Here is a 14159-nt window from a genome sequence, read left to right on the forward strand (position 1 = left end):
TTAGGCAGGGATACATCTCTCCAGCCCCTATCTAATCCTTCTCCTAGATAGACTTGTAATAGGCAGAAAAGGAGAAATATGCAACAGCAACAAAAAAAATTGGTTGAGGGAGCACTGCACACAACAGAGGCAATACACAAAAAGGAAATGGCTTCATACATAAATGAGTGTTTCAGCTGAAAGGCTCAGCTACCTTCCTTCCACACATTCCAGGAGGTCAAATAACCAATTCCAACCACAGCCTGCTAGACATAGGAACCAGTAAGCATACATTTCAGCTTCATCATCCAGAATTAGTTTTATAGGTTTTTAATTTAACTATCCTCCCAGTTAATAACACAAACCCAGTAGTATTTTCCAAAATATAACTCTCTATATATACCCCCAAATATAGTGAAACCACTGAGATGTAAAAAGGGCTTTATAGTTTTACTGGTTTTATCCAAAGAAATACTGATATGTACTTGAATGTTAATACCTACAAAGCAACTTAGATGGTCTAGGTTCCTTAAAAAATCTGACACTGGGATTAACAACACAAACTACAGGGGGTTTGATTATCTCATGACATAGGAGAACAACATATACAAAGACTGAAAAGAAAATTGAAAAGCAACCAAGATGCTAGGACATACAGAAAGAAGACTGAAACAATAATGCCATCGTACTGTAAAGTGCAGCGGTGAATGTTTCTTCCACAACTACGGAGAACGCTGAAAAGAAGTAGTCAGAAGTGAAAAATCATAAAAGATTTAGGTTATGGCAAGAGTAAGCAGAATGACTGGGTTTATTCAACTGTTTTTTCTTCCCCCAGACACGTAAGTGTGTATATAAAGGAGTATTAAAAACACTAAGTTGCAGTATTTTATACTGGCAATCGACAGAATTAAGGCTGAACTGTACACTCTGCATTATGCTTTCCTTATTTATGCATCTGTATATCACAAACCCTTTATTTACATTTCAGCTTCACTGACTGAGCCCCAGACTAAAAAGAGCTCACCTTCTAAAAGAAAGCTTTATTTTTTAAAAAATATATTTTTAAGATTACATATTCTACCAGTTATTTGAAAATGTTGTTTAACCCAACTTAACTTGAATGCTAAAACAACTGGGCTTTAGTGTTTCCAGACATTCTAGATTCTGTTTGTAAATGAAAATGATGGGGTTTTAAATCGTCAGTTAAAGAAACCTCAATATATACAATAGATAAAATGTTAAGCACATCTATCAAGTGTTCATCAAAATACGCAGGACAATTTTTATATACAGATATACTGAGAAAAGAAAAATAATGGTATGAGTATTATGCAAGAAGAAATCACATTAAACACATATAAATAGCTATAAACATGATGTCAGAGACTGAAATGGTTAATGATTTATGCATTCTAGGAGACTTTTACAGGCTTTTGACTTGCATGATACCTCTGATGAGCAATCAGGCCCCTCCCTCCCTCCAGTGCTGAAGGTGTGAAATCCTGAAAAGGCAAGAAGCCCAGCTCGCAGGCCTTTGACTGTTGATACCTCTGCTGAGCAATCAGGCCCCTCCCTCCCTCTGCTAATCTAGAAAGGCGGGAACCAGGCAAGACACAAAAAGAAAAACTCAGCACAGACCCAGGAGATGTTTGGAGGCTCGAGGCACGGCCCGTGACACTGACCATGGATATAACTCCTAACTTCTTGGAGTGTGGGGGCTTCCTTCCTTCACCCCCAGCAGATCAAGGCCACCACTTCAGACATGGAAGCATCGTTGGACCCGTGGGCGGTGACTATATACATCTGTCCACCCTCAGCTTTTCTTTCCCTTACTTCCCCTTACTGTCATCCTGGGTTTTTTTCTCTCCCCTATGCATTTTCTTCGCCCCCCAAAGGTTATCTCTGTGTCACATTGTTGTATGACAGCACCCAAACTGCTAGCATGCCTGTTGATGCAGAATTGTTAAAATAAATCTTGTCAATATATGTTTTCAGACACCGATTATTTAGTGTCGTTTCGCTTTAATCCACCCCAAAGGAACTATTGATAAAACCTGGGTTACCCCCTCCCCCCTCTTTTCCTGGGGCGGGTCGTAACACATGAATACTGAAAATAACTGTAACAACTGCAAATAAAGCCCTACAAGTTTCAGTATAAACTCAGCAAATATGATAAAAGCTTACAGAAATTATTACTTTTTCAGAGCACTACCAGAAAAAAAAGTACTAGATTTCAAACTATTTACAGACTCAGTTTGCATGGACTTTTGAAACTCAGATTTTTATCAAGTTTTTCAATCTTTGAAGGCCTTTAGTCCCTTTCCTTGACCTCTATAGCCTGAATAACATTGCATCAAAGTCTACTCTTCTTTTTCTGTTTTCCTATCTCCAACACTGCAAAAGAAAAAATCATATGTCTTTAGTTTTCACCCTCCTTTACTCTAATCCTCAGGGACACGCAATTTAGTATTTTCTGCATGTTAAACAGCCTTTCAAAGTTTCATCAAGATGCCTTTTTGAATGGACACACTGATTCTGCATCTTTCTGCACTCTTTCCTCCTTTACTAGCACTTGAGTGGAAAAAAAATTAAGACACGAGGTATGGATACATTGATAACTCACAACTTCTGTTACTGAACAGCTTAGAGGCTTCCTGAGCTGATGGTTAATCTGAATCATGATTAGCCGCTGATGGCTCTGTCTCTTTCTGGAACACATCTGTACCCGGAGTCCACAGCTAAACTGTGCAAATTATTGCCACAGAGCATGTAAGTTGTACTAAGAGTTGGTTTTTCCTTTATTTTCACGCTGTTTTAAAGCCAAACAAGTTGGTTGAGGGACATCTATTGGTTTTTTAGTACAAGAAAGATTGAAGAAAACATTCAATATTCAAAAGGATTTATAGATCTCTTTCTTATCTCAGATGAACCACATGCTTTCTAAACTAAGGCAATCTGATTCATTTGTTCTGGTCTTCCACTGAGGATGTTCACAAGAAAATATGCTAACTGTCCATACTGTAACTATTCTGATACTACAATACACTTTTGAGAGGGAGAAACTAAAACTGCAACACTCAAGAAGCAAGTATACCATGGATATATAACAAAGTGGGATGTTTTCTATTTCGTGTTGGTGGGGGTTTTTTATCTGCCTAATAACTCAAAACATTTCTTTCTTCTTTCAAAATGCTGAATGGCAAGCTGTTTTCAGCAAACTCCTCAAGATAACTTTCCTACATTTTTCCTCAGGAGTAACAGTGCATATGAATGTGCATATACACTTTTGAAGGTTGTCATCAACCTTCTGCACATGCATTATTTTTTATTTACTGAAATTTAACCTACCATTTTTATTTTTCAGCACAGTTTTTAGTAAGGCAACTTTTTAAAAACCAAAACAACAAACCTTTCAGCATTCAAACATAATCAGATTTTTCTACAAGTCTTATTAATCAGTTTTACAGTTGAACGCCCAGAGCAGTTTTGTACTCTACCCACCTTTGCAGAAAGGCAGATTTAAGCTATCCAATACACATCACAGTGTAGTCCGCAACCTCTTACCAAGAACAAAATTTCCTCAATGATTCAGACTACCAGTCTGCTTTCTATCAGATCACCTGTTTTAAGCACTATGTATTTCAGAAAGTCCAAAAACCCCTGGCTTTTTTAAGTCAGCAAAATGTTCTGCTCTGAGTTCATACAACAGTCTAGAAGACTGTGCTGGTTTAAAGGTAAACCAGCAGGGGAAAATGAACTCAACCCAAAAGAGAGATTATAAATCAGAATAACAATTTAATAAAATAATACAGTAAGTATGATTATACAGAAAAAAATTGGTTTTAACCCACAAACCCCAAATGTATAACCCAGCACCTGGGGCATGAACAGAGTGGTGTTTGTTGGGCCCCCTGAGTCCAAAGTAAAGGGAGAGGGGAAAAACCTGTTGGTGAGAGTGCTGTTGCAGCCTGGTCAAAAGTGGTGATTGCAGTCCAGTCAAGGGTGGTGGTTGCAGTCCAGTCGAGAGTGGTGATCTGCAGTCTTCCACTGGATCCCACGAGTGATTAAAAAAGTCCCAAGACTCCAAGATTATATATCCTCCAGTTCAGGCAGGAATGCCCAGTACCTCCCTCAGGGCGGGGGGTTCCTCAATGGGCGCAAGGACAAGAGCACCCTCCTGTCTCGCAGGCCTCTTAACACCCAGTTTATAGCCTGAGGAGTCAGGCTCTATGTGTAGATGGTGTAAATGGTTCATTGATAACAGTTTCCGGGAAATGGCATGGAAGGCTATAGAATACACAGTTTTGGGTTACACCCATAATGATGAACTGGTCCCAGCTGTTCTAACTAGGACAAAGATTTATAGTTCAGATTGAAAACAGAGAATGCCATACAACTCTTCTGAAACAGTCTTTGAGACTATAAAGATGATCACAGCATAATTTAGCATTTTACATAAGTTTCTCAAACAAGAAAGCAATATTTTCAACAAATGTTATGACCTTAATTTACAAATCCAGCCATTTTGCATAAAATCAGATTTCTTTCAAACTCTACATGTTTTTCAAAAGCCCCCTGGTGGTCTAGTGGTTAGGATGAGGCGCTTTCACCGCCGCGGACCGGGTTCGATTCCTGGTCAGGGAACTCCTCCGGGCAGATGGAGCTCGTCAGCCCTGTAAGGCCATCCATCTAAGAGAAGGTCACTCTAAACAAACCTACATCCTGAGGACCTCACTGCCACTGTCCAAGCTCACTCGGCCCCGGCAGATGAACCTTAGGATTAAAGGGTGGGCTCAGCTCAGCACACACTGTGTCTCACCTAAAAAATCCACTGCGCAGGCTTGAAGGGTAAAGACCCTTCCCAAATCTTCGTTCGCGAAGACTGGCCATACATTCCTAATGATGTGAGGACACATCTTGAACAACAAACAGACAAAAAGATAGCTAGAAATTCTTTGAAGTCTTACAGTTTCTCCACCAAGTACTACCTTGTGGGTTTTTTTACCAGACATTTTTCACCAATTGTTTGTCAGCAAGTCACTAATTTGACTACTGGAGGGCGTGGTTCACAAAAGTGAGGGAATGAAATTGAGCTGAATGCCATGCAAATAATCTATGTATTTTAATCAGTGCTGCTTTATTGTCTTCCAATATGTCTTCTGTAACTTTGTTTTCATGTTCTTCACTTCAAGACCATGATGCACTATAAAATATTATAAGAGGCTTAAAAAAAATGCACAGTTCACAAACCAGCTCACTAAGATATCAGTTATTCAACAGCCAATGATAAAAATGTGGATTTAGTAATACAGAATTGGTCTGTTGGATGTATGGGAGCAATACTCCAAAGTGAAGCACTAATATCCACTTCCTTCCCCAAACATCTTTAGCTGATTATGAGACTTTTTAAAAGTATTCTCTATCTATTTTTTAAAGTAATTCTCACTGCTTTGCTAGTTATTCTCATCACTCAATTTCTTCTCCCTTGAATTTGTTTCATACTGTGAAAGTATTTTTTAACAAAAATTTCACACGTTCAATACAACATAAGTTTTTTCTAAGTATTTAATTTTGCACAAATCAAAGTTAAATTAATTATAAAGTTCACTATTTCAATTTACCATCATGTATTAAACCAACAAAAAATTCACATACAGTTAGCCAGAGTTGTATTTTCAATTATACCAGAATATATGTAAAGGAACTTGAAAGGGAAGCACAACAAACTAATGAAGCATTCTAAAACTTTTAAAAACAGGATGTGATGAATTCTCAATGTATATCCTGCTCTAGTCTCTAATTTCCAGTGCTAGACCTCAACATTAAAGCATTCAAATTTCTTAAAACATCCCCACATTCAAGTGAATTAATATGTCAGTAAAAATAATGATTAGGTATGCAATGAAGCTAAGAGTATGTTTAATATATTTAACATATGATAACATTTTAATACTCTCATTTCCTGGAGATGAACTGAGAGGTAATGGTGGCTGTAGTCTTCTACCTGTAACAATGTATTATCAGTTCTCAGTTAAGCAACTCAGTGCATAGGCCCAAGTGTTGCCGGCATCTACAAGTAGGTTGTGAAACAGTTTGTTACATTTATCTTTAGTCTAATACCAAGGACATTAAAAAAAAATACATGAAAAAAGAAAGTCTCCCACTGATTTCACCTTGAGTTTGATCAAACTCATTGCCTATTCATCATGACTATGGAGTACTGTCCACAGTTACAAGACCACAAGTAGTAAGGTAGTTTCTTTCTCTGTATGAAGACTGGCAAACACAACTGCACAGACATAAAAGGCTTTGGGGTTTTGCCCATGAAGTTACTCGTCTGAAATATTTTTTTTCTTTTCTAAATAACCAGATTTGGTATCCCTCATCAAAGAACACTTCATATCTTAGAGGACTTAAAGTTTTATCATATTAACCTGTCACAGTAAGTACTACAGCCCAATATCAACCACTAACCGGTGCCTCCCCTCCAAACTTTCGGAAGAACACTGCACTATATATATGGAGGATCTAACAAAATTTAGATTAAACTTTCTGAAAACAAAGGCACCAGAGCACAGGTACCTACTCTGCTTCTTCCAAATGTCAGAAGTATTTCACCTTTGTGTTTCCAGCTACTGATGCCTACTACCTCTCCCTTTTCTGCTATGGACGGCAATGTGTTCTTCACATGCAAAAAATTCATAAAATTTTACATGGGAATGATCTATTCTGATTAATGAAAAATTTGTGGGTATACTCATGAAACATTTTTAGAATCAAAGATACTACAGTCTTTTTTTTAGTTCTTAAGGAGTCTGATTCTTAGCAAAAGAGCATGTCCTGTGGTTTTAAGTTCATAGTGGCCTTCCCAGTTCTTGGAAGAATATACAGATAGCCCAAAACATAGAACACAGGACTTAAATATCAAGTTTCACTTGCCTGATGTCTGTGTTGCATTCAACAGTCTGAAATCAGAAGAAATGATCCAGCAATCCATAAAGGAAAATTAACATGCTAAAACCCACTAGCTGAATATCTGCACTTATTATTACATCTAAACTAGCAACAGTCCATAACTAAATTGAGAAATGCCTATACACATTCAGCACAGTTTTTATGTATATATAAATTATAATACTGTCTTCAATTCCTTTATCATACCTCCTCAGGCATTCAAAACATAATCATAGTTCTGACTGTTTGGCTGGTTTATCAATACAACTTTTCAAACTTACCTTGCAAAATATCATCATACTAAATACAATTTTAATCTTTAAACAAGCACAGTGTTGCTTCTTTGATATGCATTTCTCAATTTGATAATACCATTCACCACAATTTGGCTTTTATTTGTGTGTCCCCCATAAAGGTCTTGGGGTGAGCAGGATTGTTTCCATATGATCCTGATAAAAATGTAAGTCCAAAATACAGCTGTGCTTGCAGTGTTCATCTCTTTCAAGAATGCATGGTATCTGGTAAGCATTCTGATATGCTTATTGTAGAGGGAAGTCCCCCTTTAAGCAGCACTTACAAATATTAAGCATTCATACAAACAAAACTGTGTTTCTGATGCTGGAAGCCCAAACAAAAAGAAGCATATCATTACTGAACACACTGTTCTAGGGTCAGATGACTAGTCCATAATTCAGTAGAAATTGCAGCAGAAGTCACTTTTCCAGAGTGACATTTCATTTCATAATAAACCATCCTTTTCTCCTTCCATAATCTTACACCTTTTAAATTATGTTTTCCAAATCCAGAAATATTTAAGTACTTGACAATAGAACTTTTGACTCCTCACACATACTAAATGTTCTATCCTTTATACTGAATGATGCAAAATACACCTGAAACATATGATCAAGTTAAAATATAAAAGCAAAAGAAGATTCTATCTTGTCTATAATGGACAAAAACAGTCTACATTTCCAAGCTTCTACATGTTTTAACTTTGTTATGATCTTCCATTCTGGGTTATTTTGTTTGTGGTTTGTTGTTTGGTGGGGGTTTTGTCCAAAGAAGAAATCTGCATACAATACAACTGTCCTACTCTAATAAGCCTCCACTGATCAGACAGAACTTAGTGCTTGTCTCTCCCTTGTCTCCTGTAGGTTTGTCTCTTGCTTAAATTTCACAGCAACAGCAGAAATTTAACACTCAGATGATACATATTTCAATTTTTATATCTTGCTCCAAAAGGAGAAAACACAAAACACTCTTCTCAAAGATTACAGACAATGCAAATAACTTCTTTCTAAACTCACTGTGAAAACTAACAAAATGAAACTGATTAAAAGTTAAAACTTCCCAAATTCATAAAAAAACCCAAAAGCCAAACCAAACTAAAACAACTTCCCCACAAATCAAAACCAGATACCTAATACAGAAAACGTCTAAAACGTCAAAGCCTGCCAGAAAACATATGCAGAAAATTAATATAAACCATTTCATGCACAAGTTCTATTCATAAAGCAATTCTTCAACCCTAGCTATACAGTGTAACATATATTTTGTCATCATAGAAACAAGTACTGCTTTCTCCCAAACAATGAAACGAAAGAGACAGCATCTTTCTCTACCACATAATATAGATGAATGAAAATGACCCCAAGTTTTTTAACTCAAAAATTCGCAAGTTAAGAAGAGAACATAAATTACACTAGATATGACTATGTACAACTAAAATAATCAACCACAGAACAAAGCTCTTACTCTTTCAGGAAAAGTATGAAATTAGGTATTTCAAACTGCAGTTAGAGATCACTGAGGTTTAAAACACAAAACAACTCTTAATCCATATTTCCTACTCATTGTAATATTTACGTTTTCTTATTTGACAAAAGAACAAAAAAATCATCTTTTCCTCTTGTGGCAGTTTGAGCCACATTAGAAATCTAAAATCCAATTTCCAGGCTTCCCCACCCCTTCCCACAATTTATCTCAACACCAAAGAGAAAACTTTCAGGCCAGAGGCTTCTATAGGGGAAAGGGGAAGTACTTACATTTTATTTACACAAAATAAATACTATACAAACTAAAAGCAACTCTCTCTATATATATATTATTACACTTCTATCAGTCCCTTAGAAGCTTCTCCTTTTAACTTTAGTCCAGGAAAAGCCTTTTCAGGCTGATAAGTAACCAGTCTCTCCCTCGTGGGAGTGTTCGGGGCCCCGAACGCTCCCCCCTCACCAAGCTCCAGCTGTTTGTGGAAGTCCTTCCTTCCTCACAAAGTCCAAGAAGGTAGCTCTGAGTCCTTTCTCCTTGGTCCTGTGTCATTTCTGCTGTGTGATCTCTCTCTCTCGGTCTCATACCTTGGTTCTGTAGGCTGCTGTAGTGTAGCTTATCAATGTATGCATCCTCCAAGTCAGTTTTCGGCTGCCCCCGGTCAAACTTCGGCAGGGGTTCTTTTCCCCAGCGCCGAGCTGCTTCGTTATCAGCCCGTCCACTTGGCTCTGCTTCAATGCTGAGCCTTGCACCACTCCCACTAAACAGCAAGAGGGAAAAATAGCCCCTTTCTGCAGCTTAGCTGCAAAGGGGGGGAAAGAAGAAGAGGGCCTGGCTGTAAGGGCTGCCTCTCTCTCTCTCTCTCGCTTACCAGTTGTTTGTGAGTCGCGTCCCTCACAAACATACACACTCACTCCAGTGCTGTCTCTAACTCTGGCCTAGGCAGAGTTGGGGGGCGGCAGTACTCCCCTCTCCCCCCTGGAGGGGGGAAGGAGCCCAGCCACCCCCTGGCCTTCTACACCCACACGCCGCAGACACCAACAGAAACTGCCAACAGCTTCCGGTGCTGTGATACATGATTTTGAGAGAAGCGAACAAGACGAGTGGTAATTGGCCCTCCAGGGAACACTGCCCTGGCACCCAATGACCTCTGAGCCCCCGACTCCCGGGGGAGCCAATCTTAACCCATGACACCTCTGCTACAAATTCAAATAAAATGGGAATTATTTCACTGTGCTCTGAAGAAAGCTTTTTAATAAGTGAAGTATTCATAATCTTCAACTGTGTAATACATCTGAAAAAATATTCATGCCAATTCTCTGTGCAGCAATATTTAACTTTTGGGACAAAAAACCCCACTCTTTGTTCAAATATTATCACATTATAACACCAAGTTCGTTTCATATTGCTGAGCTTTCTGAAAAGTTACTTTAGGCACATAGCAATATGTCAAAATAAAACTAGTTTGGAAATCATAAATCCTTTTGCCTCCTTCCCTCATTCTATACTCAAAACCAGAGAGAAACACTATTTTTAAGTTGAAACCAGTAATGTTAGCTAACTGAACAAGGTGTCAAGCTGAGATAAAATGTCATTTGCAACACAGATTAAATGAAACAAACCATTTTAGCTTAGAATCAGAAGGCTGTAGTCTTAACAATCTGCATCGGAATTAATAATTTTATCAAAAGTACTTCCAAGATGCAATAAAGAGAAATTTGTTAATTTTGGTTAAGTATTCATGATTAGAATTATTTTTAAACAAAATGAGCATACCCATTCTTAAACAGTTTTACCAAAATGCAGTATTCTTCAGGTGGCTACGCTTTTTTAGCTCTTAGGAAAATATACCGTTGAAGTGTTACAACTAATTATACACTTGGAAAATGGTTCCATGTTTCAGTGTTTCACAATATCAGATAAAAAGCTACCGATTTCCCACAGTTTATCAGATTATTTTAGAAAACTAAAATGAAAAGTAACTTCCTTTGCAATCTTTTAGAAGAATTAACAATAGTATATATACTGCACATCTCTTTCTACTTGATGTATTAGTCAATATTCCCAATAACCACAAAAGTTTAAGTTTTAGCTCAGCCACACATTTGAACAGAAGACAGTAAGATAAACAGGTGGTGGTTAGCTACATATGTCAGATGTTCTCACTCTTCAAAAGCACTCATCTGAGTGGAGAACACCAAGTGGAAAAAACACACCTTCATATACTGTATAATAAACCCAATAAACAACAACTAAAAAGCAGGATTTCCCAACTAATAGGAAGCTCAGTTACCTTTACCATACCTTTATTTGTTGTCTTCTAAGCATTGCAAGTTCCCTCATATCACGGAATGGTTGTAGTAAGTACTGGTAAAGCTCTGTGGTAGCTTCTGCAAGACTACTGTAGGCTTCATCTTCCATTTGGTACAGTTCAAGCAGCTCTACCATACTTTCTGTATTCTTATGTTTTTCGAGCAGCTGCAGAAAAAGTACCAGTTTTAGTGAAAATATTCAAGCATTCCTGATAAAAGTGATAGCAATTTAAAAACCATTTTTTAGTCTATGGTCTTGTACCATCTTCCCATTCCCACAAAATCATCAGACAAGCAAAGAGAAAAAAAGTCTTAGTCCCCAATGCACATCTTCAGTTTAGACAGTCAAGTATGAGCATGTCTCTGATAACCTTAACTGAGAATGTGCAGCACTCCTACTGATTGTTTTGTTTCCAAAAATTTCTGGAAGGTAATGAATATGAGCACAAAGACAGCATAAAAAACAACTCAGTAAAGAAATCTATAATGCAGTAATCAGGTATGCTACTTCACGTATTTCCCACTACTGGGTATCAGAGTTGGGGGAAAAGGAGTGATAGGAAAGGAGACAAAAAAAATGTTGCATTTTTGACTTTTCACAGTTTTGGGGTGGTTTTTTTCCCCAGTTTGCTCTTTGGACTCACACAGCCCCATTACCTCAGTGTGGTCTCAGCCACAGGGAGGAATCTATATGAAACAGAACACTGATCTGCATTTTGGCTAATTTTGTCTTCCAGCTTATGATTCCAGTTTTGACTTCCTAGACAGCACAAGGATTTCATTAGATTTATTTTTTTTTTCACAAAGGAAATTATCTAAGCCTTATAATCTTTAAAAAATACTTAGATGTTAGTATAAAAATGCTTTAATTCATATAAAACCCCCATAACATTGAAGTCTATTCCTTTCTGTAGTTCTTATGAAGGATAAAATTCATCTGTTTTTACAAATTCACTACAATGTATGGTTTTTATTTTATATGCTTGTTTTGCATCTATTTTGGGTATTTGCCTGGGCAGACCTCACATGCTGCTGGAAATCTTTCACCATTTCTACCAAAAAAAAATATTCAGGCTGTTTAATAAAAACTAATCTCATACAGACATGTGGAGTATTTGATGTATTTACAAAGACAAGATTATCTGCAATTAATTCCCCTCTTACATAATTTTCCAAGTCAAAGTCGCTTGTCCTTTATATTATCATCTCAAAAGCATACATTCATAGTCCAAGTTTATTTAAACTTAACATAGATTAGGAACACTAATAAGCACATCCTATCTTCTATCTATTCATTCAAGTTGGATGCCAAGCCTATGTGAAATACTCTCTGCATAGTGAACTGCATCAACTGTTATAACCGAAACATCAGAGAGACAGAACTGCAGATTAGAAATGGAAGCTCTGGTCAACAGGCCTCTGATATCTGGTTCATTTATATCCTAGGACAGTGAAGAAAAGTCTTGATTACCATACTGTCTATTCAGCTTGCTCCATTACTTTTATATTACTACACTGTGTTTCAGTTACCAGACTGGGTAAGAAAAATTTCTTTCTTCATAACGCAAAGTTTGTTTCAGAAAATCTCTAACTCCACCTGGCCTTCCTTTGAAGCACTGAAGAGCAGTCAAGATTAGAGAGAGGATGCGGAGATGCTTATAAATAAAGCAAAGAGCTTTATTTATATGTTCAGCATTAAAATAATGGTCACATGACAAGACAGGTAGAGCTTTCCCTCATTAAGGCTTAACAGAGAAGCAAGGTCTGAGAGAGATGGTGTAGAACAGATGTGAAATTCCTCATAAGCATGAGACAAACAGTTGTGTTTCCTAAACAATTTCACACAGAGAACTGTTGCTATTGCAAGTCATTTGCTATGCCCTCCTACTCTCCCAGTAGCATGTAGTATTTTGCAGCATTTGAGTTCTCACTGAGAACACTACCACTGGGTATGTGGTTTGTGGCTTGCATAAAACTGACATTTTATGAACTTTCAGGATTAGACACACATAACATAACCTGAAACTACAGGGACAGAAGTCATCCAATATGCTTCTGGATTCAAGGACTAAGTCCCTATGGATTTCATACATTATTCGAGCCCAATTGTTTTTTTAACCATCTAGTCTAAGAAGTCACCATCTACCTCAGCTCCTCTTTCTTGTGGCTAGTCCCTAAACCCAGAGCTGTCATACTCCAGCTTTCTCCTGCTTTCCCCCAGCACTGTCAGAAAAACCTCTTGGAGTCCCAAAGCTGAAGTTTTCCCTCTGCCAAGCTACTGAAAAACAAAATCTTTCTTCTCAAGCCATTCACTGCAAGAAGGGTCTCTATTCTTAGTAGCAACTCAACCAGCACATTATCATATTAATTTCCTTACGCTATTAGTATCTTACTATTAAATAAATTTACAGCTTTGTTTCATTGTGAAACACTACCACTCTACTAGGATGCAAATTCTAGAGGGCATTTACCGACAACTGGAGAAAATTTAATCACCATTTAAAGGAGAGTCTTTGGTAAATTCATTCCAGGAAGAGAACAATACAATGTAGGGAATTGTTGTTGTTGTTGTTGTTGTTGTTCATAGACCATTCTTAAGGCCTATTTAATAGTTCTGATATTTTGGAAGATGGGGACAACTTTTCAGAAGCGGGAGTAAAAGTGTCAAGAAATGAAGGACCTTTACAATTTTATGACTATCAGTCTAGTACAGAGGCATCTTAGGGACGCTAAAAGCTGGTAGATACTTATAATTAGTTGGCTGTTCAGCAAAAATAATGTCCATTACTGGAAACAGTAGGGATAAAGCAATGAACTATCAATACATTTCTGTGCGTATAAAAGGTAAGTAAATGGGCATAACTTCAGTTCTATTTGGTCTATTGATGGGGTTATTCCAATCCTAAATCCAATCCTAAATCTCAGTCCTTCAGAAATACCAAACCCTCAATTAAAAAAAAAAAAAACAAACCTCAAAAAACACTAAACAGAAGGTTATTCATATAGAACTACGTCTACCTATCTATCTATATACACACACATACATATTATTAAACTACTAATGCAAGGTAAGCTTCTCTTCCCTAGGGCAATGACACATGCAGAATCTATTTCCTTGTTACTAATGAGGACTTTCTGAAT

General features: G+C 37.3%; 1 protein-coding gene across 1 annotated transcript in view; it reads right to left on the reverse strand.

Annotated features, from left to right (window-relative positions):
- The window catches only part of JMY (junction mediating and regulatory protein, p53 cofactor), a 69480-nt gene that overhangs the window by 38563 nt on the left and 16758 nt on the right, over positions 1-14159 (reverse strand). The window contains exon 2 of the mRNA XM_032676071.1: positions 11011-11184. Coding sequence (XP_032531962.1) covers positions 11011-11184 — 174 coding nt within the window. The remainder of the gene's footprint in view (positions 1-11010; positions 11185-14159) is intronic.

Source organism: Chiroxiphia lanceolata, chromosome Z (assembly GCF_009829145.1).
Source record: "Chiroxiphia lanceolata isolate bChiLan1 chromosome Z, bChiLan1.pri, whole genome shotgun sequence".
In the NCBI taxonomy this organism is placed as follows: domain Eukaryota; kingdom Metazoa; phylum Chordata; class Aves; order Passeriformes; family Pipridae; genus Chiroxiphia; species Chiroxiphia lanceolata.